We start from the raw sequence: 27,759 nt of genomic DNA, 5'->3' as shown, positions 1-27,759 counted from the left end.
CATGAGAGAAGTTAGAGAAGGAATGGTCAGAGAGGTTGGAGGACAGTCAGGAGAGGGCAGTATCACACAGACCAAGGGATTGAAAGATTTGCAGAAGGAGAGGGTGGCCTACAGTGTCAAAAGCAGCAGAAAGGTCAAGGAGAATATGCAGAGAGTAGTGGTTCTTGAATTCAGCAGCAAGGAGTTAATTGCAGACTTTTGGTGAGGGTAGTTTAACTGGAGAGGAGAGGATAGAAGCCAGACTGGAATGGGTCAAGCAGTGAGTGGGAGGAAAGAAAGGCAGTAAGGTGGTTGTAGTCAACACTCTAAAGGAGTATTCTGGTGATTGGGACACAAGCACCATCTCTTTCACTACATCCCCTGTGAGGATACCGGGTGACCTAGGTATCCTGGGGTTCAGGGATCACACAGTGGAGCGGTTTACAATGAAAGCAAGGTGATATTTATTCAGAGAGACCCAGAAATCCAGTGACCAACAAGCAGGATTATACTAATAAAGTCCACTCAGAGTTCAGCAAAGTCCTTACCAGCTGCTATATATCTCTCCCAGTCCTGGGCAGCAATGACAGCTGTAGCAGGGCACACAGAGTGGCCGGTCACTTATGACACTGAGAGGGGATGACACCCCAACCTCCAAGATCCATAAGTGTACTGGGCTTCTTGTCTGCGATCTACTCCCGTACCTCTGGTGCCATCTTAATCATTAGCTGTTCTACTATGATTAGGTGGACGATCTGCTCCAAACTGGAGGCCTGTCTTCCTTTAAGCCATTTACCACAGGCTTGCCGAAGCTGACTAGCAAAACTCCTGGTAGGAATCAGTTCCACCTTTATTCAGTGTCCTGAATTTGAGATTAGATTCTGCAGTGATCTGGAATTTAGCTAGCAATGCATTCTTTATATAGGCATAGACTTCACATTCCTGGGGAGTTAGGGCCCAGTAGGCTTCCGAAGCTCTGCCAGTGAGACTTGGCCCCAAGTATTTTGGCCAGTCAGCTGGCTCTATTCCATGCACCCCCATAAGATTTTCAAAGATATGGAGGTGAGTGTCGATGTCTGTTTCATTCTCCCGAAATATGGGAACATCCTTAAATCCCAAGCTCCGCTTCTCTTTTTAAAAACTTAGGGATGACTCCAGAATTCGACTGCCATTAGGAATTTGTACTCCTAGTATAGCATGGATCACTCCAGCTCTCTCCTGTGGGTTTGTACCTTCGCCTAGCACCCCCAGCCAGCTCTGCAGTATGGCGGGAGTGGCAGTGTTTGACTCTGGTAACTTACTGGATGAAGTGCTATCACTGCCTGTTAGTCCCTCTTCATCATCACTCAGGTGGTCGGGATCCTCTGGGTGCACCCAATCCCACTTCAACAACTGCAGTACCAGAGTTTCCCGGGTCTCAGTCCCATCATAAGCAATTCCCTTAATCTTATAAAATCCTAGCAGGTGAGGTTTCCGAGCTGTATGGTAAAACTTCTCCTGCTCTCTCATTGCATTTTCCCCTTGACTGCTGGCCACAACTGCTGGATGACTCTCCATGCTGATATTCTGTGGTATTAGCTCCCTGGAAACACTACAGGAACTGTGTGATATCCCACCGCTGCCGCCAAATGTGAGGATACCAGGTGACCAGGGTATCCTGGGGTTCAGGGATCACACAGTGGAGCGGGTTACAATGAAAGCAAGGTGATATTTATTCAGAGAGACCCAGAAATCCAGTGACCAACAAGCAGGATTATACTAATAAAGTCCACTCAGAGTTCAGCAAAGTCCTTACCAGCTGCTCTATATCTCTCCCAGTCCTGGGCAGCAATGACAGCTGTAGCAGGGCACACAGAGTGGCTGGTCACTGATGACACAGAGAGAGGATGATACCCAAACCTCCAGTGAGTCTAGCTGTGTCCCATCACCTCCCCACACACACAGTCTCCTTCTCCCAGCCACTTCCTCTACCCACAATTCCCCCTTTCTGGTTCATTCTATCTCCTCCTTTCTGATTGATGGATCGTGTTGTCAGTCTTTCCAGAAGGGAAAGGAACACTCCCTTGCTGCCTGCTTCTGCCAGATTTCCTGTGTGCGACTTCAGCAGACTGAGGGCTTCAATTTAAGAACACAGAACTCTTACCTTTTTCCCTTGCATACTCACATCCCCTCTGTTTGCTCAAGATATTATGATGGATCTGTGGATAGATCCATAAGTGAAAAACGTGAGGCAGCAATTGTCTTTCAGTGAAGCGCCCTTTCTTTCCCTACACACCATTTTTCCTGTACTGTATGTATCCTGTCTGGCTGACTCTACACTGTAGATTGTAAGATCTTATTGCAAGTTTTTTTTTTCCAATTCTGGGCTCTTTCATACTTACACCATAATCATTAGCTTTTAGTACACGTTTCTCAATCTGTGACTTTGAAACTGTATGCTACAAAGGTACAAGCAGAGCCAGCACTGGTTATCTAGCTATAGTGACTATCAGTAGTAGCTCCAGAGGAGGGGCTGCAGGTCACTTCAAATTTCAAATAGGGGAGCCGCACCAACTGCCATCAACTGCCATTCCAAAGTGACTCACTGGCAGTTAGTGTGTCTCCCTTCAATTTTGAACTTACCAGCAGCCCCACTTCTCGAGCCATTTATGTAGTTATTGGCTGACCTGTATATATTGTTTTTGTCAAGATTGAACCCCCTTAAGGGCTATGAAAGTAGTAACTTTGCCTCTTCGCAGAAGTGGTCCACCATGACTCAAATTGTTTTGTGTACAATGGAGAGAGGGTTGTCAGTAATAAAATCCAAAGCGAATAAAGCATATCATACTCTTAATATCTGAATTACCACCCTAAATAATGACTTGTTTGTACAGCTTACAATCATTTACCAAAAGGAAATGCCATGATTTGAACCCTCTCCCCCTCTCTTTCATTTGCCCTATTTTTGCTCATCAACACTTTCCTTTTATCTTTCCAAATCTATAGTTGCCTATTTAGCTTTATCTAGACCCCACATTCCTTATTTCCCATTCCACTTTTTATAGTACATACAGTAGATAATGTCCAAGACATTAGCCCAGCCATATTTTAGTCTCCATTTGTGAACATGCTCTAAAAATATTGTAATGTTCATATGGTGTCCTATTTTAATGAATGAGTCAAAACTGTTTCTTCTTCCAGGTAGTGTATTATTTATTATTTATTTACATTTTCTTATATAGCGCAGCATATTCCGTTGTGCTTTACAATTAGAACAACAGTAATAGAACATAACTGGGCAAAAACAGACAGACATAGTGGCCCTCATTCCAAGTTGATCGCTCACTAGCTACTTTTAGCAGCCATTCAAATGCATAGTCGCCGCCAACAGGGGAGTGTATTTTCGCTTTGCAGGAGTGCGAATGCCTGTGCAACCGTGCATCAGCAAATACATTTTGTGCAGAACATGACCAGCCCTGTAGTTACTTATTCTGTGCGATGATTGCTGCAATGAAGGTCCAGGTATTGATGTCAGATACGCGCCCAGCAAACATCCAGCCAAACCTGCGTTTTTCCAAACACTCCCAGAAAACGGTCAGTTGACACCCAGAAACTCTCACTTCCTGTCAATCTCCTTGCGTCCGCCAGTGCATCTGGAAGTGTCGCTAAAACCTGTGCAAAACCACAAAGCTCTTTGTACTTGTACGACGCGCATGCACATTGTGGAGCATAGGCATGCACAGATTTGCCCCATCCTGCCATAATCGCTGCGCTGCGAAAATCCGTAGCAAGCGATCAACTCGGAATGACCCCCAGAAGTAGGAAGGCCCTACTTGCAAGTTTACAATCTATACAATCTGTAGTGTAGCACATTTGTGTTGATATATACTTATTATCATTAAACATCTCATGTACAGTAAATATTTGTCCCTGGTTATCTAATTATCATTAGGAAAAAAAATTACATGTAAGTATGATATCCCTGGAAAGCTTATTAATGGTCCAAATTTACATAATCCACATGGTATTCAGTAATATATAAAAAGCTCACAGTTCTTCATAAGCCTTCTACATTAACATCCAGAAAGCTGCTCTGATAACTGAGAATAGGGCAACAACCGGAACTGCCAATTGTGTAGTGCAACAAAAGAATCTTGCCTTATCAAGTGAATCCCCTAAATCAGTGGAACATGAAAAACTCCCACCTGCAAAAATCTAATCATATCCCTTTCCATCTCCAAGATCATTTTCATTTTCTAGATTTCTGAAGAACATTCGTTAATGGCTGAAGTATTGTGCAAGTGTCTTAAGCAAAAAACATTCAAGGAATGAATTTATTTGGTAAGGAGAATATCTAAAATGTGGATTAGTCATTCTGTAGTTGAATAACAAACGTTAAAAAATGTAGGACAGTATTTCATAACTCCAGTCCTCAGGGAACCTTAACAGAACATGTTTTACAGATAACCTCAGTGTCGCAAGTGTAATAACTAGCTTTTAAAATGTGTCAGCAAGTAATAAATACACTTGTAAAGCAATTAGGAGATCTGGAAACATGCACTGTTAGGGGTCGCTAAAGACTGGTTTAAGGAAATACTACCGTAGTCAAATAATGAAGGACAATAGACAAATACTGAAGGATAGACAACACAAAGAGGTTCTCCAGACCATAGTAATTTCCTCCTTTTACCGTTTTCAAAAATGACTCTCATTACATATCTGCTAAAGCTATATACTGTATGTCTGTCTATTTACATGAACTAAATTCAAAGTCTCTTGATCAACAAAACTAATACATGTCACCATTATAACTGCTGCATGCAAGAATGTAAAATAATTTTTTACTAACCAAACACCATCATGTCTGTTGCATTAAAAGCAGTGTAGAATTCACAATTTCCATAAATTTCAAATTTTTCCCCCCAGATTGTCATTTACTGTAATTATTCTCTATGAAAACATTGTGAGTAATTCTTGCCTTGTATGTTAAATGCAATTCTAAATGTATATTGCTGTTCTGTATTTGAAGATAAGTGTATAATACACTTTCTTTATATGCTAGATATAATTCTCAAAATCAAGTTTTATGCCAATAAATTTATTAACAAAGGGAAAAATACATATTTGCAGTGCATTTATTGTTTTGGCTCACTATGCACTTGATTCGTGCAATTGCAACTACATTTCCACCAGAACACACACTGTAGGTGTGCAATGCAAATACTGTTTTTGGACCACTGTAGTGACACAAATTCCTTGCCAATAGTTTTTTTTTTCTAGAAAATTACCCTTGTGCCAATACCCAAAAAGAAACAAAAACTGTCTTCCGGCACTCTGGAATGGGTCAGCAAAAGACAATTGCATCCTACTGTACTGTACATAATAAAAAAATTAAGAGAACTCAGTCACACAGATTTGTGAATATTTCATTAGACACCGACCATGTCAGGGCCTTACTGCTCAGGAGGCCCTACTATTCATAATAATAGTCCTACATTGAGTCATATGAAATTGAGAACAAGGTCACCTGGAAGCACCCCAGGACTCAGTCACACTCATTTGCAAATAACCTGGGATTTTCTTTTACTTACCTAGATTAACCCCTCTCTAAAATGCACCTGTGATGGGCCAATTTATTGATTGTAAACAATTTCCAGTTTGGTTATCACTGTTCTGAAAGGCATGTACTCTTTGGTGTCAGTAGCTGGAGGAAATGTTGATCCATGTGGTTCCTTACAGGAGGATCTTGGTGTGACTCCACATGAGTTTTTGCTTCCAATGTAAAAACCCATGAATACTTTATATAAATACTGTTTATATCACTTAAGCACTGCACAGCCACGAGATCTCTTTTTTAAATTACTTTTTTATTATAACTTTACTGTTATCATTGTTATGTATGCTGTGTCCTACTGTATTTAAATAAATACTATTTTCACATTTACATAGCCTACTGTTTGTTACTAGCAACAGAGTAGAGCCACATGTCTGCCAAGCCCCCATAAATCCACTCAATATTTAGGGCCCTTTGGGGAGTACCCTTTTTGTTAAATATGCCTGCTAACACTCTGTGAAGCTCCCAGGAGCAGAACCACAATACCATCAAACCTTGCAGCATCGCCTAATCCACTCTCAGAACCCATACCATAACATCTACGACTGATGATGCACCGAATTTCCACACAATAATGGAGGAAGAAAAAGGAAAAAACGTAAACCTAAGCTCGAGACCTCTCACAAGGTTTGAAGAAAAATTCCTTAAAAAAAGATTGAAGTTTGCAACCACTGCTCCCCAGATGTTTCCAACAAATTTGTGGATGTGCATAAATTAAAATATATAAATGAAATAAAAATATATTTGAAAAAATGATTCCGTATGAATAAAATAATCCCCCAACAATAGAGACATCAACCAAGGGTACGACCACTGTTTCTTCAGAAAATAAGATGACTTTCAAAAAGCCCTCTGACTTCTATCCTGCACACATTAAAGGCAATAACATCAACACTTTTAAACAACTGGTTACAGAAGATCTAAAAGAATTGCCCAATAATTGCTGGCACGGGATCGCTGACTTCCAACCTCTTGACCTTCATCGACCGCCTGCTCCAACCCCTGGTAAACAATACTCCTGCCTACTTAAAAGACACCGGTGACATAATAAGAAGACTACAGGAAATCACCCGTAAATCAGACATGTATCTAATCACAGCAGACATAACTCCATTATATATGGTTATAGAACATGACAAAGGCTAGGAGGCCATTACCTGGTTTTTAAATCATACCACATACACATACGATAGGAAAAACATCATTAAACAATCCATCAAAGTCATGCTGGAGAATATTTTTTTCTTTTTCGATGGCAGCTACTTTCTTCAAAAGAAGGGAATGGCTATGGGCACACATTTTGCCCCTAGCTATGCCAACCTTTTTTTAGTCCTTCTGGGTATTCCACAACATCTCTTTTATCACATCCTGGATCAATCAGATAGTTAAGTGTAGCGCTAGATAGATGACATACTGTTTACATGGAACAGCAATGAAGAAGATCTTCTTTGTTAAAATTTAGTTTTATTTACTCGTTTTCAATACATACCAAAAAATATATTAACAATTTCATGACAATACATACAACATACATACATAAATACTGTGTATTGGATACAGATATACATTACATCCTGGCACTTTAGCTTTTGAAGACCACATTATTATTCCTTTCCTTTTCTTTCTTTTTTCCCTTCTCCTACCCTACTCTGCCATTTTACACACTTTATTTCTTAACTCTTTGCAGTTTAATTTAGCATTATATTGCATATATCTAGAACCATGGGCAATAAGGTCACATCTATAAAATTTTACAATTAATCATATAACTTTGTGTTTTCCCTCCATATCCCTTTCCCTTACTTTCATTCTCTACTTTATTTTGATAATATACCCAGAAATAAAAAAAAAACATTTTCTTTATACCTACTGCTTAGATATTTACATCTATAAAATAAATATATATATATATATATATATATATATATTTCTCAAAACCCACCTCAGTGAACATCTGAGGAATATAAAAAAGACACATAATTTATTAGAACATTTACGAACAACACACAACTGCTCCCCAAATTCCATCAAATATTTTGTCGGTCTGAGGCACATTACATCAAATTGGAGAAATCACAACACTGAGAAAACACTTGCCAGAATTGAGATGCGATAAAGATGATCTATAATTTACGTACCCTAACCCCCACTGGATTAAATCAAGATTCAGAAATCAAATGGTTTCTCTGCAAAAACGACCTTTTATTAATTAAATAAAGATCTTGAATACAATGACCCCTTTGATAGATTACATTCCACTCACCGGATCAATTTTTGATCAGTTATTACACACATTGCTTTACCAATATGTATATTTGTTCCTAAGATCTTAATGTCTTATTTTATACTCCCCACTAATAATACAGTATCTTTTTTTTATATCCAAGGTAATATTGAAGAAACAGATGAAGTACACTCTAAACAAGTTTTTTTTCTGAATTGACCATTTTCAGTATGAATATACTGTACAAAAAGACCACAATAGACCATATCCCCTCAACCCACTGCAAAAATGGTGCAACTGGGATTTCCGCCCATATGTACTAAAACAATATGCAGGACACAAAATAGAAAGACTATTTATTAACACTATACCACTTCTCTCCCCATGCTTCCGACTTTTTTTTCATCATGAAAACAAATCCCTTCAGTCCGTAACTTTCCTTTTCACTAAGAAAACACAATATGGCATTCACACCAGTATCCTAAATGGAAGAACAGAAACTTCCAGCTATCCACAACGCATCCATCCCAATCCAAAAGGGCAGAAATGACACTACCGGCTATACGGATCCAATTACACCACTGCACCATTGAGTTTAATAACAGTAAAACACAATGTCTCAAAAGACAATTTATATAATTTAAAGACTCTTTTGATCCCTCTAACGTCAATTCCAGGTTTCGGTAATACCGGATCCATAATTACCACCACCTCATTAGATCTCATTCTTATAAGGACTCTCAGGCAAAGGGAGGCTATCAGCCTTGAAAAAGAGACCCTAGCAGTCTTGAAACACATTAGTGTCCAGCATCTTTTGCCATCTACATGACTGACGAGGAGAAATCCTGATCCGGAGTAGGACATATGACTTGGGGGCTATGCAGGGTATGTCTTGACTACCCTGCATTTTTTAACACCTGTGGCTCCTACTCCTTACTCCAGTAGGACTCCAGTTCTTTTTTAAAGAACAAGACATTGCTTCATTATTCTTTGCAAACTTCTTTAAAATCTATGCAAATTTGTTATCACTTAGGCACTGCACAGCACTAAGATCTCTAGTTTAAGTTCTTAAAAACTTTATTGTTATCATTGCATACCTCTCAACTTTCCCGATTTCAGCGGGACAGTCCCGCTATTTGGACACTGTCCCGCTGTCCCTCCCACGGGTTGCAGTGTCCTGCGGGCGGGGGGTAGTTGTGGGAGGCTTTGATCACCCACTGCACTGCTGCTTTGCAAAGCAGCCAGTGATCACTGAATAGACGTTGTGCGCATGCGCACGGCATCTACTTAATGATGTCAGGGGATCAGGGGGCTACCCAGCTGATCGGGGAGCGCTGGGCTTGCCCCCAAAATGCTGAAAACTGGTCTTTGATGCTCCTCCACACCCCCTGGACCATGGCCATGCCCTTCCCACACTAAGCCATGCCCCCTTTTTCGGACGAATGTCAAAACCCTGGACCTTCAAAAGTTGGGAGGTATATCATTGTTATGTCTGCTATGTGTCCTCCTATTATATTTAAATAAATAATGTTTTCCCATTTACATAGCCTATGTTTTGTTACTAGCAACAGAGAAGCGCCATATATATGCCAAGCCCCCACAAATCCACTTTATTTGAACAAAGTTGGGCTATTACTATATAGTGTAGGACCAGCTGAACAGATGCCCCTGATCTACCTGGCGGCTTATCATACTGTATATTTGCAAATATGTCCTCTGCATTTTATTATTATGTAAGCTGTTTATCTCTTTTGCTGACCATTTGCAGAATATTGGGGTCATTTGTTTAGGGTTTTTTGTGTCTAAATTAACTCATCCCTCACAAGCATCTGTGATGGACCAAAAAATGATTATGTGCTAATTCCATATGGGGTATTACTGTTCTGAAAAGAATGTATGAGACTAGTAGTTTGAATAAATGCTGTTCCTTATAGTATTAGATGATCTGAGATTGCCTGAGTTAGTTCTCAATTTGAAAATATGTGAATGCATGACTTAAGATGGAGCGATTATTATGTCGTGTAGGACCACCTGACCAGAGGGCCCTTGGTGCGGCATTTGGCTTATCATATATTTGCAAAGATGTGTGAATGAGATCTCAGCATTTTATTATTTTGAAGGATGCATGTTTCTTTTGCTAAGTCATTAGCCCTTTCCTTAAATGCACCTGTGATGGACCAATAATTTGACTATGTGCAATTTCCATTTTGTCCACCCTTGTTCCAACAGCCTAGAGGGGGTTATTCAGAACCCCAGTACGATTCACTCTGTGACTGATAAATTCTGAGAGAAAGGACAGGATTTTTTATAGCAGCCACTCATACAAACAAGGGGAACCACTAATTCTGGTATCTCTGTTATAGAAGAACCAAGTAAGTGTATTTAAACCATTGGGAGGAATACAATATAACAAGCATGATATCTGAAATAATGTTTCTTTATTTTCATCATCATCATCATCATCATCATCATCATCATTTTCATCATCTTATAATATGAATGCATTGTGACATCTGAATGTTTTTTTTTTCAGAGATCTCACAATGAATAATGAAAACCACACAACAGTCACTGAATTTTTACTATTGGGGTTCCCACATATTAATGGCATCAATGCTGTCATTTTATTTCTACTGATACTGATTGTTTACATTATAACACTCATAATAAATTCTATGATCATCGTATTGGTGGTAACCAGGCCACAGCTACATTCTCCTATGTACTTTTTCCTCCAGCAATTGTCATTCAATGAAATTGTGTTCCTGACTGTTGTTGTCCCGAACATGCTTCGTGTCATATGGTTGGAAGGAGCCACCATGTCTATCATGGGATGTATAACACAGACATATATTTACTGTGCTGTAGGGTGTTCAGAATGTCACCTCCTCGCAGTCATGTCTTATGATCGATACCTGGCCATATGCCACCCTCTGAGGTATAGCACCATCATGAACATCAAACTACAACAGTGTTTGGTCATCTATTGCTGGGTGTTTGGCTTTATGATCACACAAATTACTCTTAACTTTCTGTGCCAACTTCAGTTCTGTGGACCCAATGTCATTGACCATTTCTTCTGTGACCTTGTTCCTTTTGTTGAACTTTCATGTTCTTACACATATGCACTACAATTAGAGATTTTGTTTGGTGCTATTCCTATATTGGTCATCCCATTTATTTTAGTTGTTATTAGTTACATCTGTATAGTCAGTACAATTTCCAGTATCTCCTCTAAAAAAGGTAGGAAGAAAACTTTTTCCACTTGCAGCTCCCATCTCTCCGTTGTGACCATGTACTATGGAACTTTGATCACTATTTACTTGGTTCCAGCTAACAGACATTCCTTGACTATAAACAAATTGATTGCCTTTTCATACATTGTGGTAACACCTCTCTTTAACCCAGTCATATACAGTTTGAGGAATAAAGAGATTAGATTTACCATTTGGAAATTACTTAGCTCCAATTGAACATGAAAAGATAAAAAAAAAAAATTATTACACAGTATTTACTTTGTAATATTTTCAATATATTTATTTGCTCTATTAAAAGTAACTTAATTATCAGGGAAAGTGTCAATTGCATCCTACATTACAAAAAGTATTTTGGTCATAATTACATATGAACTAAAAAGAAGATACAGAATACGTACTGTAAGTGACAGAAGTAGTAATAAAAAATATATTTTTATGTTAATTTGCATGCATGTCCTACTTTTTATCTGTGTTTTACTAATTTCACTCGTCATCAGAATTAAACATCTCACCTAGTAAAAAGTTCAAATTTAGTAGAGTCGTGAAGTAGGAACAAGATTAAAGATGAGTTAAATTTTGTCGAGAAGTTGTTGGATGTTAGCTTCAAACTTGTATATCAAACCACAAGTAGATTACTTTTAGAGGACTATTCTATATTTAAAAATTTCAAAACGTTGTAATTTGGATTTTCCTTAATAAACAATATAAAAATGTATAATATACCTGGAAATGATGTCAATGGGACAATATGGAAGTGATCACCTACTTCCTAAGGTGAATTAATCAAATAGTGGGAACAAGCCTTAAGGTAGACAATGTCTAACTATCTGCTGATTGGGACTAAGGGGTCTATTTACTTAACCCTTGGATGGAGATAAAGTAGATGGAGATAAAGTACCAGCCAACCAGCTCCTAACTGCCATGTCACAGCCTAGGTTTGAAAAATGACAGTTAGATGCTGACTGGGTGGTACTTTTTCTCTTTCCACTATACCTCCATCCGAGGCTTAGTAAATAGATTCCTAAATCACTGGTATCCAGGACCTGATTTATTCTAGTCATAGACCTACACCATGTGGTCAATTAGGAAATTGGTAGCCAATGCAATGCTTCCAGGGGACTCCACTAACAGTAGTAGATATGTGAGTGCATTGTACAGATGTGTCCACTATTACCTTTCTGAAAACAGTGCCATGGTAGTAAATTTGGCATGACATATATTCCTTGTGTTTTTGTGCCATCATATTGTGCCATGACAATTCATAGTTTCACCACTGTGTGGCCAGTGCATCACGTAACATAGCTTTGCACTAACATTGCTGTTAAATAGACACTGTAATCAGTATGGCCAGCATTAATGTCTAATTGCTAATTGTGTAGGTGTGAAAATCTCAGTATGAGAGGCCTTTGAAGTAGACTCCTTGGGGGGTACAGATTTTATCCTGGCTGGGGGATGTTACTATCAGTGAAGTGCGGTGGGCACGTCCTTGCTTACTATGCAGTATGTTGATCAAAGCACAGAGGTGAATGAAGTCTAAAGTGAAATTAAATAAGTTAATAAAAACCTTAGTGCTATAGAGTAAAAGAACATATTATAAGATTTTGCAATGATAAAATATTTCCAGATAAAGGGCCTCATTACTAGTTGATCAGACGAAGCTGCTTTTTGCAGCCCGTGCGACCAACTAACCTCCGCCTATGGGGGTTGTTTTTTTTTACCATAGCAAGGCTTTGATCACTTGTGCAGGCCTGTTAGGGTAAAAAAAATGTTGTGCAGTTTCTAAGTAGTTCTGGACTTAGGGGGTCATTACGACCCAATCGCAGCGGGTCGTCGTTCGCACAGCTGCAATAGGGTCCCTACTGCACATGCACGATGGCCGCTATGCGCACTCACGGCTGTCGCCGGGAAACTACGCTGGAACCGAAAAAAGCGATTGCTGCAATGATCGCACAAAGTTTGACAGGTGGAGGGGGTTCCTGGGCATCAACTCCCCGTTTACAGACGTTTTCGGGGAATGGTAAGAAAAACGCAGGCGTGATGAGAGAAACGCAGGCATGTCCAGGACGGGTGTTTGACGTCAGAGCCAGGACCGAACAGGCTGAAAACATTGCAGCAGGTAAGTAAGTCACCGGCACCCCTTCGCTGAGGACACCGCCGGCACTGCCCACACTGCCGACACTGCCGGCACCCCTGCACTGGGGATGCTGCCAGCACTCCTGTGCTGAGGACACCTCCTGCACTGCCGACACTGCCGGCACTTTTGCACCAAGGACACTTCCGGCACTCTCGCACTGCCGGCACCCCGGACTGCTGACACTACTGTCACCCCTGCGCTGGGGATACTGCCAGCACTCCTGCACTGAAGACACCTCTCGCACCGAGGACACTTCTGGCACTCCCACACTGTCGACACACCTGAACTCCTGTACTAAGGACACCTCCAGTACTCCCGCACTGCCGACACTGCCAGTACCACTGCACTGAGGACACCGCCGGCACTTCCTGCACTGGGTATACTGCCAGCATTCCTGCACTAAGAACCTCCTGCACTGCCGACACTGCTGGCACCCCTGCACAGAGGACACTTCCGGCACTCCCACACTGCCGGGACCCCTGAACTCCTGCAATGAGGACACCGCCCTCACTGCCGCCACTACTGCAATGAGGACACCTTTTCACTGCCGACACCCCTGCCCTGCCGGCACACCTATTGCTAGCACTCATGGACTGAGGACACCTCCCGCACTGCCGGCACTTCTGCAACGAGGACACTTCCGGCAACCCCACACTGCCGGCACCCCTGAACCCCTGCAATGAGGACACCTCCCGCACTGCCGGCACATCTGCACTGGGGATACTGCCAGCACTCCTAGACTGAGGACACCTCCCGCACTGCTGGCACCCCTGCACTGAGGACACTTCCGGCACTCCCACACTGCTGACACTGCCAGCACCCCTGAACTCCAATACTGAGGACACCGCCTACACTGCCAACACTGCTGGAACCCCTGCACCGAGGACACTTCTGGCACTCCCAAACTGCCGACACCCCTGAACTCCTGCACTAAGGACACCTCCAGTACTCCCGCACTGCCGACACTGCCGGCACCCCTTCACTGAGGACACCACCGGCACTGCCTGCACTGCTGACGCCCATGCACCGAGGACAGTTCTGGCACTCCCACACTGCCTTCACCCCATAACTCCTGCAATGAGGACACCATCCGCACTGCCAGCACTCCTGCAATGAGGACACCTCCCACACTGCAGACACCCCCGGCCTGCCGGCATACCTATTTCTAGCACTCATGGACTTAGGACACCTCCCGCACTGCCGGTACTTCTGCACCGAGGACACTTCCGGCACTCCCACACTGCCGACACCCCTGAACTCCTGCAATGAGGACACCTCCCGCACTGCCGACACTGCCAGCACACCTGCACAGAGAACACTTCCGGCACTACCACACTGCCAGCACCCCTGAACTACTGCAATGAGGACACCGCCCGCACTGCCGGCACTCCTGCAATGAGGACACCTTTCACACTGCTGACACCCCCGCCGTGCCGGCACACCTATTGCTAGCACTCCTGCATTGAAGACACCTCCCACACTGTCAACAATGCTGGCACCCCTGCACCAAGGACACTTCTGGCACTCCCACACTGCTGACCCCCTGACCTGTAATAATTATGTAGATCATTAATTTTCTGTGCTGCCAGTGATTATAGAAAGAAATGGACAAGCCAGCTGCATGTTATTGGAATGGGTCATATTGTCTACAATAAGAAGGTCAACAGTCATTAGCTCGACCAATATTGGTCGACAGGCCATATGTCGACACATCAAAAAAGACAGTATGCAAACGAATAATGCATAGAATTTGCATAAAGGGCCCTTTACTTATCGTACTCATCCTTTCTGCAAATGCTTGAAGTATCAAAATTAGACTACCTGCTTAAATTAATTTGTTATATTTTATCTGTAACATGTACTTCACCCTAGTATTACATTTGTTATGCAATCTTGAAAATTGTTTTTAAAAAAAAAAGTAGTCACCTCTGCAACACTGTATACTGTAATTGTGTATGGATTGTACAACGCATCCAAGTGATTGCATTCATTTTCGTCTAACTTACAGTATATTTATACTCTTTATTTGGAATTATTTTATCATTGCAAAGTCTTGTAATATGTTCCGTTACTATGTAGCACTATTAAGTTTTAATTAACTTATTCTTTAATGTCACTTTAGACTTCATTCACCTCTGTGTTCTGAGTAACAAATAACTCAAATTTTTGCATTAATAAACTGAGGCTCTGAATTGCTAAAATTTCACTGTTCATTTCAAATTCCAGGACAACAGCCCTTCCCCCACCCAGAATACATGTTACTGTGCTGTATCTCTATCCCCCAAGGAATCTACTTCAAAGGTATCTCACACTGAGATTTTCACACCTACACAATTAGGAATTGGACTCTAAAGCTGGCCATACTGTACATCAGAACGACCTGCATATGATCACACACACATAGCGATTTGAGCTGCTTTTCTAAGTGATTTGACTGAGTCACTTAGAAATTCAGCACAAATCGCTATGTGTGTATGGACTATAGCGATAGTGATGCGCATCTCCGCTTGATTGAAAAATCCAGTCATCGCCCATGTTTTCTCTATTGCGAAAACGGGCAGTGACAGATCGCTCAGCACACATAGCTGGTGCAGCTTTGTGTGCTGAGTGATCTTTCTGAGCCTGTATGATCACCGATATCGCTGGGCAGAAAATCACTCAGCACATACACACTGAGAGATTTTCCCCCTGCCCAGCGATGTCAGTGGGAGTGAATGGTTTTCCATAGCAGGACGCCTCCTGCTGAGGTGTCCTAGTGCAGGAGTGCTGGCAGTATCCCCAGTGCAGGGGTGCTGGCAGTGTTGGCAGTGCAGAAGGTGTCCTCCTTGCAGGAGTTCAGGGGTGCTGGTAGTGCGGGCAGGGCGGGCAGTGGTGGCAGTGTCCTCAGTGCAGGGGTGCCGGCAGTGTCGGCAGTGCAGGAGTGCTGGAGGTGTCTTTAGTGCAGGACTTCAGGGATGTCGGCAGTGTGGGAGTGCCAGAAGTGTCCTCGGAGCAGGGGTGCTATCAGTGTTGGCAGTGAGGGAGATGTCCTCAGTGCTGGAGTTCAGGGGTGCCGGCAGTGTCGGCAGTGCAGGAGATGTCCTCATTGCAGTAGTTCAGGGGTGCTGGCAGTGCAGGCATTGCCGGCGGTGTCCTCAGTGCAGGGGTGCCGGCAGTGTTGACAGTGCGGGAGTACTGGAGGTGTCCTTAGTGCAGGAGTTCAGAGGTGTCGGCAGTGTTGGGGTGCCAGACATGTCCCTGGTGCAGGGATGCCAGCAGGGTTGGCAGTGTGGGAGGTGTCCTCAGTGCAGGAGTTATGGGGTGCTGGCAGTGCGGGCAGTGTAATCAGTGCTGGGGTGCTGCCAGTGTCGGCAGTGCGGGAGTACTGGAGGTGTCCTTAGTGCAGGAGTTCAGGGGTGTCGGCAGTGTGGGAGTGCCAGAAGTGTCCTCGGTGCAGGAGATCAGGGGTGTCAGCAGTGTGGGAGGTGTCCTCCTTGCAGTAGTTACGGGGTGCCGGCAGTGTGGGAGTGCCATAAGTGTCCATGGTACCACCAACCAAGTGCAAGGAGGACATCTCCCGCACTACCGACACTCCTGCACTGGGGATACTACCTGCCCTCCTGCACTGATTACACCACCTGCACCTCTGCACCGAGGACACTACTGGCACTTCCACATGTATTGGAGATATATTAATGCTTCACAATTAGCTGCCGCTGCTGATATTCCCGTGTGCCTGATGGATAAATTACCCTGCACATATGGATGTCCATGTTGCTGCCCACGGTGCTGTTGGTGGCTAGAGGTGGGAGGTGAAGCCACCGGCATCCGTGATTCTGCTGACCGGAAGTCGGACCCGGTCACATGCTCGTTGCCAAGGGTTACATGCTCATTGCCAGGGTTTACATATGCTTGTTGCCATAGGGGTTACATGTTTAGTGCCAGGGGGTTACATGCTCATTCTGGGTAGCGCTGGGTAATGGTCTAATAATACCCCTAGCATCTGTCTCCTAGAAGGGCCGTCTCCCCCCCCCCCCAGGACTCAGCTATCCAGGCTGCAGCCTTATGGCTGATCAGGCCCTCGGTCTCATGTTTCTTCACCCGCTTGTATGGCAGACAGAGCACCCAGTGACTCATTATGGAGCACAGCCCAACCACTGGACTGATTTGTGGCAGACAGGTGCAGCACCCACTTGTATGGGAGACAGAGCACCCGGTTACTTATTATGGCAGCACAGCCCAAGCACTGGACTGATTTGTGGCAGACAGGCACAGCACCCACTTGTATGGCAGACAGAGCACCCAGTGACTTATTATGGCAACACAGCCTCAGCACTGGACTGATTTGTGGCAGACAGGCGCAGCACCCACTTGTATGGCAGACACTGTCAATCTTCAGACCAGATCCCAGTGAAATATATGCGGTATTGAAATACCAAAAATTCTCTCTACTCGCACCTTAACCACCAAACAATTGTAAAAAATGACAATTATCAGTAGTGCCTTTTAGTTAGTATCATAATTTCCATATTGAATCTCTGTGTGGAGTTTGTATGAACTCTTCATCAGCACATTATCAATCATAAGGGAAAAGATTTTTTCAAACATATAGGCAACATTGAGCCAGGTACATGTTGGAAGTTAGTATGAGAGATGTATTGGAAAAATATTAATACTTCTCAATTAGCTGCTGCAGCTGATATTCCCATGTGCATGATGGATAAATTGCCCTGCACATACGGCTCATGGGGGTCATTCTGACCCGATCGCTGCTGCTGACCAGCCGCTGCGGGCCGTGTAGTAATGAGTAGCTCCCGGCCAGCACGCTAAAGCTGCGCTGGCCGGGAGCTACTCCTGAAGTACAAAAGCATCGCCGCTGTGCAATGCTTTTGTACTTCTGCGGGGGGGAAGCGGAACTGACCTGCGGGGCGGACTAGCCAAGGGCTACGATCAACTCGGAATGACCCCCCCATAGCTGCAATTTTGTTAGCAGATGGGTAAAACCATGGGGGTCATGCAGACCTGGTAGCACGCTAAATTGTTTTGCTGCGCTGTGATCAGGTCATAACTGTGCATGTGTGTGCACCGCAATACACAGGCGCGTCGCACAGGTACAAAGTGGATCGTTGCTGAGCAATGGATTTAATGAAGAATCCATTCGCACAGACAATCGCAAGGAAATTGACTGGAAGAAAACATTTGTGGATGTCAACTGACCGTTTTCTGGGAGTGTTTGGAAAAACGCAGGTGTGTCCATGCATTTGCAGGGTGGGTGTCTGACGTAAATTCGGGGCAATCACTTTAGCCTGTTCGTGTTCGGAATTGACGTCAGACACCTGCCCTGCAAACGCTTGAACACGCCTGCGTTTTTCCAAACACTCCCAGAAAACGTTCAGTTGCCACCCACAAATGCCCTCTTCCTGTCAATCTCCTTGCGATCTGCTGTGCGAATCGATTCTTCGTTAAATCCATTGCTCAGCAACGATCCGCTTTGTACCCGTACGACGCACATGCGCATTGAGGTGCATACGCATGTGCAGTTTTGACCTGATCTCACGGCTGCAAAAAAAACTAGCGTGCGATCATTTCGGAATGACCCCCATGGTTTTGCCAATTTGCAAATAAAATGCTGCTAGAATCAGGTCTGAACTACTCCCTCTAGAATCTCTCTATCAGACTTTCTGCTTGCTCAGTTTCTGAAAATGCCACCTGCTGTCTGAAAAGTGATACTGCACTATATTTCAGATGAGATACACATGGCTTGCCGTGTATATATCTTGAGAGGAAAGCTTATCTCGTGCCATGAACGGCAGGCAATGATACTTTTTTCAGAAAGGTAATAGTGGACACATCTGTATAAATACGTCTTTTTAGACAAAAGGTAAGACAGCTATTCCTTTTTCTCTGTTTTGTGAATTTGAGCCCTTCATTGATGATAAGTATAAAGTGGTGGGGTTCAAAGCTAGTTTATGTGAAGACACCTGGATGACCTTTGCATAAGGATCCCTTTGTATCTACTACAAATATAAAGAGGAGGAATAAAGGTGGATGGACAAGGGTTCACCAGCCTGAAGAAGCACTTTATTGTATAGTGATTTAGAGTAAGACATTGGGGTATATTTACTAAGGTCCCGATTTTGACCGAGATGCCGTTTTTTCTTCAAAGTGTCATCTCGGTAATTTACTAAACTCAAATCACGGCAGTGATGAGGGCATTCGTATTTTTTTGGAAGTCCAACAAAAAAATTACGAATGAATACACCATCGGTCAAAACGCGGCTGTTTAAGTATGAATCTCGGTCATTTACTAAGAAGTGCAAAGCAAAAAAAAATAAAACACTGCCGTGAAAAATTACAACTCGTAAAAAAGTGCTAAAAAAAAAACAGACCTGCTTTTTTGATCCGCGATTGGATAGGCATGCACGGATCCATGAGATCCGTGCATGTATATCAGTGGGAAGGGGTGGGAAAGTGGTTATTTTTAAAAAAAAAAATGCGTGTGGTCCCCCCTCCTAAGCATAACCAGCCTCGGGCTCTTTGAGCCGATCCTGGTTGCAGAATTATGGGGGAAAAATTGACAGGGATTCCCCCATATTTAAACAACCAGCATCGGGCTCTGCGCCTGGTCCTGGTTCTAAAAATACGGGGGACAAAAAGAGTAGGGGTCCCCCGTATTTTTAAAACCAGCACCGGGCTCCACTAGCTGGACAGATAATGCCACAGCCGGAGGTCACTTTTATACAGTGCCCTGCGGCCGTGGCATCAAATATCCAACTAGTCACCCCTGGCCGGGGTACCCTGGGGGAGTGGGGACCCCTTCAATCAAGGGGTCCCCCCCAGCTACTCAAGGGCCAGGGGTGAAGCCCGAGGCTGTCCCCCCCATCCAATGGGCTGCGGATGGGGGGCTGATAGCCTTTGTTGAAAATGTAAAGATATTGTTTTTAGTAGCAGTACTACAAGTCCCAGCAAGCCTCCCCCGCATGCTGGTACTTGGAGAACCACAAGTACCAGCATGTGGCGGAAAAACGGGCCCGCTGGTACCTGTAGTACTATTACTAAAAAAATACCCAAAAAAACACAAGACACACACACCTTGAAAGTAAAGATTTATTACATACATACACACAAACATACATACATACTTACCTATGTTCCCACGCAGGTCGGTCCTCTTCTCCAGTAGAATCCATGGGATACCTGTTGAATAAATTATACTCACCAGCTCCAGGGTCCCAGGCTCCTCTGCGAATCCATTTGTAATCCACGTACTTGATTAAAATAAAAAAACGGACACCCGAGCCACGCACTGAAAGGGGACCCATGTTTTCACATGGGTCCCCTTTCCCCGAATGCCAGAAACCCACTCTGACTTCTGTCTAAGTGGGTTTCTTCAGCCAATCAGGGAGCGCCACGTTGTGGCACCCTCCTGATCGGCTGTGTGCTCCTGTACTGATTGACAGGCAGCACGCGGCAGTGTTACAATGTAGCGCCTATGCGCTCCATTGTAACCTATGGTGGGAACTTTCTGCTCAGCGGTGAGGTCACTTTCGGTCAACCGCTGAGCAGAAAGTTCCCACCATTGGTTACAATGGAGCGCATAGGCGCTACATTGTAACACTGCCGCGTGCTGCCTGTCAATCAGTACAGGAACACACAGCCGATCAGGAGGGTGCCACAACGTGGCGCTCCCTGATTGGCTGAAGAAACCCACTTAGACAGAAGTCAGAGTGGGTTTCCTGCATTCGGGAAAAGGGGACCCATGTGAAAACATGGGTCCCCTTTCAGTGCGTGGCTCGGGTGTCCGTTTTTTTATTTTAATCAAGTACGTGGATTACAAATGGATTCGCCGAGGAGCCTGGGAACCTGGAGCTGGTGAGTATAATTTATTCAACAGGTACCCCATGGATTCTACTGGAGAAGAGGACCGACCTGCGTGGGAACATAGGTAAGTATGTATGTATGTTTGTGTGTATGTATGTAATAAATCTTTACTTTCAAGGTGTGTGTGTCTTTTTTTGGGGGGGTATTTTTTTAGTAATAGTACTACAGGTACCAGCGGGCCCGTTTTTCCACCGCATGCTGGTACTTGTGGTTCTCCAAGTACCAGCATGCGGGGAGGCTTCCTGGGACTTGTAGTACTGCTACTAAAAACAATATCTTTACATTTTCAACAAAGGCTATCAGCCCCCCATCCGCAGCCCATTGGATGGGGGGACAGCCTCGGGCTTCACCCCTGGCCCTTGGGTGGCTGGGGGGGACCCCTTGATTGAAGGGTCCCCACTCCCCCAGGGTACCCCGGCCAGGGGTGACTAGTTGGATATTTGATGCCACGGCCGCAGGGCACTGTATAATAGTGACCCCCGGCTGTGGCATTATCTGCCCAGCTAGTGGAGCCCGGTGCTGGTTTTAAAAATACGGGGGACCCCTACTCTTTTTGTCCCCCGTATTTTTAGAACCAGGACCAGGCGCAGAGCCCGATGCTGGTTGCTTAAATATGGGGGAACCCCTGTCAATTTTTTCCCCATATTTCTGCAACCAGGTTCGGCTCAAAGAGCCCGAGGCTGGTTATGCTTAGGAGGGGGGACCACATGCATTTTTAATTTTTTATTTTACAGTGTTTATTTAAAAAAAAAAAAATTAACCCCAGCACGGATCACACAGATCCGGCCGCGATTCATTGTGATAAAGTCGGCAGTGTTTTGCTAATCACTGCCGTAAAAAACGGGAAAAAAACACGAATGACATCGACATCGGAACAAATGAAAATGCAGAATACGACAGCTTAGTAAATTAGTCGTAATAAATTCAAAAAGTTGCAATTTTGCACTTTCGATGTCATTCGTGATTGAACTTTGACCTTTTTCCGAAAATTACGAATGTTAGTAAATTTACCCCACAGACTGGTGGGAAGGGGCTCATTGTATGGCCAATTTTCAAGGACTCCACCCCACCACCCCATCATCCACCTTTTGTGCCTTGAGGTCCTTGCAAGGGCAGCAAGGCCCTCTGGACCTTGTTGAATGTTGCCCTATTATTGATGGTTGTAAATGGGCCCCCATAACTGTTCAAGCTTCAGGATCACAAAAATGTAGGTTTACAACTGAATGTGGCACTACCCACACCCCCTCTGGAGACTGGCCATACCCCTACACATGGGCTATTACCACTGTATTCACCAGTTAGGCCCTTCATGGCCCAGTCTGACACTGTCTGCACATGAATTTAATCTCCTATACAGTAGTTTAGTATTAACATATATTCAAAATGTTGGGCCAGGAATATTTTAATGTTATTCAACTGGAAATCATATATGCTTCTATTCGCAATAATTGTATTTGAAAATCAAAATATGATTGTGCTTAAATTCTGTTTTCTTTTCTGAAAAATAAATTTTATGCTTGGAGAAAAGAGAACACTGCATCCTAGCATAAAAACCTCATACCATCTGTAAAAAACAGTGGTGGTGTTGGTGGTAGTATTATAGTTTGGCCCGGTTTTGCTGAATTTGCCCTAGAACAACTTGCTATCATTGATGGGACAATGAATTCTGAAGTATACCAGAATACTCTAAAGGATAATGTCAGGACATCTGTCCATGTGCTGCATCTCAAGAGAACGTTGGTCTTGCAGTGAGACAATGACCCAGAGCACACAAGTCATTACACCAAAGAATGGTTAAAGAAGAAATATTTTAATGTTTTGGAATGACCAAGTCAAAGTCCTGACCTTAATACAATAAAAATGTTGTGGAAGGACCTAAACAAGCAGTTTATCGGAAAAAAAAACACCAATATAACAGAGATGAAACAGTTTTTTTTTTACAGAGGAATGGGGTAAAATTCCTCCAAGATGATGTTCAGGACTAATCAACAATTACCGGAAACATTCACATGCACAAGGGGGTCATAGCAGATACTGAAAAACAAAGGTTCACATACATTTGTCACTCACAGATATGTGATATTGAGCATTTTCCTCAATAAAAAAGGAGCATGTGTACGTTTTTTGTCTCATTTGTTTGATTTGCTTCTCTTTAATCTGCTTTTAGGACTTGTGTGAAAATCTGTAGTTTTGGGTTAAATTTAAGCAGAAATATAGATAATTCTGAAGGGTTCACAAACTGTCAACCACCACTGTATATTGACATCACTCTTGGGTACAACCAATAAAACACTGTATTATGTGCACGAGACAATCCCCCTTCCCCATTCTACTGCAAACCACACACAGCACACCAGATAGACTAACACGTCCATGATACAGTACACTCTACAACAGAATGGGTTGAGCACAATAGAAATCATTTGTATTAATATTATATTTTAAGTGCCATGTTAGTTATGTTGTTGTCCTTATGTACAGTACCTAATTTCTGTCTCTCTAAACCCAACAATAAAACTCAACCAAAATAAAGGGATATTACAAGCTATAGATATTTAGAATAACCCAAACACATTGCATAAAAAACCTTTCTAGTTAGGGAATGAACACTTGTCCCTAGTTACCTCATTTAATAAAAAAAAAAACACAGGCAAATCATAAGCATATAGTTATCTCTTATTAATTTTCATAAATAACAAGCAACTCCCATGGCAGTCTACATTATAATGCATAAAAAGCTCAAACATCTCCATATACCTTCCCACATATGCACCAGCTGTACCTCAACATCACAGCATTCCGTAACTCACAATGGTTTAGACCTGCTCACAGAACACACTTGACTTGGTCAAATGCCCTTGATTGATCAAAAATTTTCTAAGAATACCTGACAGTGGTAAGAAAAATGTGTGAAATATGTGTCTGGTGTCACAGGTACAGTGTATAGCAGACCCTATGAAGCAGATTATTTCTTCAAAGGCTCTGCATGTGGGTCAGCGGCAAAGTGTGGTGCATCTTAAATATAAAATACAGTACACCACTAATATCATTACAAATCTACCAAACCTATCTGTCATTCTCTTTTTTCACCTTTGGGTAAGAGCTTATTTTTTTTATAACAAATGTATTAATTATATTGATTAAACACTTGGAAATTGTTGATTCTGATAATGCTGTAAGGTACTGTATGTAAGAATGTAATTAATATATTTGTTATTTTGACCAACAAAACTATGTACAGTACACAATTGAAAAGTCAACAGATATAAAATATTGACAGTTTAATGTTATGCTTTTATTTTCCACTAATATCTTATTATGGATTAGATAATTTAAAATAGAATCATTTTTATGAAATCATTATTTTATTTTTTATTTTTTTAAAGTATTAGATATGATGATATTTCTATAAATTAATAACTGCTCCAGCCTCTGTATTGTACAGTGTGGGAGGATTAATACTAGTTGCCAATTTTAGTTAAATAAATCAGCATTATCTTTACGCACAATACAATCGTCATCTGCAATGTATATTAATGAGTGACAAACACACTTTTCCCACATGCTATATTTTCCATTGTTAATACACTCATTCACAGCATAAAGTCATGAGAGTTAAATTAATGAGGGCTATGGAAAGTATTAATATGGCATTATGTTTGCATCACAGGAGGGTGAAAGTTCAATATAGAAATCATTTGTCATTTACAATTGAAATAAACTAGCATACATTATCTACTCAAGTGTGTAGGTTGCAGAAAAAAATATTATTTTTCTTTAACAATATTTTTTTTTTAGATTTTAATATAAACACACTGAATAAAATTCATGGCATACATTGAAACACACCCTTGAAACTAACCCTTCAATTTTCTTTTATATTAAAATGATGTTAGTGGCCAATGCTAACATAATATTCAACAGTGAAAATTTTGATTGCTCAAAGTTGACATTTGCACTGGACATATACTGTGTTGTACCTGTCAACAAATTGCACACCAGACACATTGTATGAGCATATGAAACCTGCACATTTACAACATATAATTTGTTAATGTGTATAAATTTAACTATGCATGGGCCCCTGGCTATAATTCTCCATTAATGTTATATTTTTTTATTTTCTCTTGCTCTTTAAAATGTCATATTTAGTGTCTGTTTGTGGTTCTCTTATTCTATATTAGATCAACGTTCTCTACATGCTGAATGCACTAATAATATTTATTACATTCTGTAAGTAGGAATACCTGTATAGTACCAATATGAAATTGGTGGACAATGGGTGTTGGGATGGTTTATCTACAAAGTATGGCAGAAAGTACTAGTGAACCTCATTGTACAGAGGAATGATAATTACTGGAATACTATAGTAACACCATTACACATGGAAAGAGACATACAATAATACAATAATAAGTGAGAAATCTACATGATATGAGCCTCAATCTTGATTATTTCCCTTTTATCAATTGCTCTGTGGAGTTTGGCTAGGCTGTCTAGCAACAGGGATGGTGTTTTATAGAGAGGGGTTATTCTGACAAATTTTTTTTCATGTATTAAGTACATACAGTGTGGGTAGGAGCCATGAGGAAGCCATACCATAAGTGTTTGTACTTCAAAAAAATTATGACTTGGTTGGAGAACTTAGGGGCAGATGTATTAACCTGGAGAAGGCATAAGGAACCAGTGATAAATGCAAGGTGAAAGACACCAGCCAATCAGCTTCAATATGTAAATTAACAGTTAGGATCTGATTGGCTGGTTCCTTTATCACCTTACACTTATCATTGGTTTATCATTTCCTTATGCCCTCTCCCAGTTAATACATCTGCCCCTTCATTTTTAAGTGCACTTTGAATTCTAATTAAAGTTTACTGAATTTACAGATCAAGAGACTAAACTCAGCTCTATTCCGAATGTGGAAGACATACTGTATTTCTAATGAAAGAGGTGCTACTAAAAAGAAAGGAGGCTGGCCTTTGATGTGAAGCTTAATGTTGACCTTGTAAACAACATCCACATCTCAACACTCCCAGGGGAGCTTCTAGTTTACAGATGTAGCTACTGTACTAATAATATGTTCATTGTCAATGCTCATATCAAAACTGAGGTTGTGTGTTTTCCAGTGATACAATTACAAACACGCATCTTGTACATAGAGTCAACAGCAAATAGCTAAGTCACTGGGACAGAATGAGAGATCGCTGACAACATAACATGCAAAATGTCCCAAGTGTGCAATATAATTAATCAAATCTTAAATTGAATATATTAGTAACTTCTAAATGATATATGTTTAAAAGAACACAGAATGACTATGGAGAACTACACAGCAGTCCATGAATTCTTACTATTGGGATTCCCACAAATAAAGGGTTTCAATGCCATCATTTTATTTCTATTGATACTAATTGTTTATATTATGACACTCATGATAAATTCTATGATCATCGTATTGGTGTCAAACAGACCACAACTCCATTCTCCCATGTACTTCTTCCTCCAGCAATTGTCATGCAGTGAAATTGTGTTCATGACTGTTACTGTCCCAAACATGCTACGTGTCATATGGTTGGAAGGAGCCACTGTGTCTGTAATAGGTTGTATAGCACAAACTTGTATTTATTGTGCTGTAGGGACAACAGAATGTCACCTCCTTACAGTCATGTCCTATGATCGTTACCTGGCCATATGTAGCCCTCTGCGTTATACCACCATTATGAACAACATCCTACAAAATTCCTTAGTTATCTATTGTTGGGTGTTTGGTTTACTCGTCACCCAGGTTCATCTTAGTTTTCTGTGGCAGCTTCAGTTCTGCGGGCCCCACATCATTGACCATTTCTTCTGTGACCTCGTTCCTTTTGTTGAATTGTCATGTTCTTACACTAAAGAACTACAGGTAGAGATTTTGATTATGGCTATCCCAACAATGCTCATCCCAATTATCTTAATTTTTCTTAGTTACATCTGTGTATTCATAACGATTCTCGGGATCTCCTCTACAACTGGTAGGAAGAAAACCTTCTCCACTTGCAGCTCCCACCTCTCCGTTGTGACTGTATTCTATGGAACCATGATCGCTATTTACACTGTTCCAGCTAATGGACGTTCCTTGACTTTAAACAAGTTTATCGCCCTTTTGTACATTGTAATAACACCCTTGTTTAACCCATTTGTATACAGCTTAAGGAGTAAAGAAATAAGATCTGTCATTGGGAATTTATTTAAGACTAAGGGTTATGACAACACCAAGAAATAAAAATTATATTTTCAAGTAACCAATTTGGAAATAACTTTTCCTATATTTTTATGTGACTTATTGCAGGTAATATAAATATCAGGGAAAATGTCAAATGCACATTTCATAAAGTTTTTTTTAGCATCAACAAATTATGTATTGACTAACGGAAAGACATTAAGTTCCTCAAATACACTACAATTATGTGCTATAATGTATGCACATAAATTTATTTTTCAATGAGTATAACTCAATATACAGTAAGCCACATTTGCTTAATCGACAACATGTATAAAAGTATAAAAATGTAGCAGTATACTGTAATTGTATATTTCATCCATCATCTTGTATGCTTAATTCATTCCAATGTATTTGCCTGTCATCCTTTTCTTTTTCAGTGTAAATCAAACCAGTGGGTATATTTAGTAAAAGTTGATTTGGGTTGATTTTTGGTCAATGTTTGGTCACTTT

At 41.8% G+C, this 27,759-nt stretch overlaps 2 protein-coding genes across 2 annotated transcripts; both read left to right on the top strand.

Annotated features, from left to right (window-relative positions):
- The first annotated feature begins 10,339 nt into the window (after positions 1-10,339).
- LOC134934113 (olfactory receptor 11L1-like) lies at positions 10,340-11,269 on the top strand. The gene has a single exon (XM_063929618.1). It carries the CDS (start codon positions 10,340-10,342, stop codon positions 11,267-11,269), a length of 930 nt encoding a protein of 309 aa, XP_063785688.1.
- Positions 11,270-26,478: 15,209 nt separating this feature from the next.
- LOC134934112 (olfactory receptor 10A3-like) lies at positions 26,479-27,309 on the top strand. The gene has a single exon (XM_063929617.1). It carries the CDS (start codon positions 26,479-26,481, stop codon positions 27,307-27,309), a length of 831 nt encoding a protein of 276 aa, XP_063785687.1.
- The last annotated feature ends 450 nt before the right edge of the window (positions 27,310-27,759 follow it).

The sequence above is a fragment of the Pseudophryne corroboree genome, chromosome 6, assembly GCF_028390025.1.
Source record: "Pseudophryne corroboree isolate aPseCor3 chromosome 6, aPseCor3.hap2, whole genome shotgun sequence".
Classification (NCBI taxonomy): domain Eukaryota; kingdom Metazoa; phylum Chordata; class Amphibia; order Anura; family Myobatrachidae; genus Pseudophryne; species Pseudophryne corroboree.
Note: the sequence above shows the minus strand (reverse complement) of the source record. Positions and strands in the feature narration are given on the sequence as shown.

What these genes read in the sequence shown, in the direction of transcription:
- LOC134934112 (XM_063929617.1), top strand. Translation starts at nt 26,479, where the DNA reads ATGATAAATTCTATGATCATCGTATTGGTGTCAAACAGACCACAACTC.
- LOC134934113 (XM_063929618.1), top strand. Translation starts at nt 10,340, where the DNA reads ATGAATAATGAAAACCACACAACAGTCACTGAATTTTTACTATTGGGG.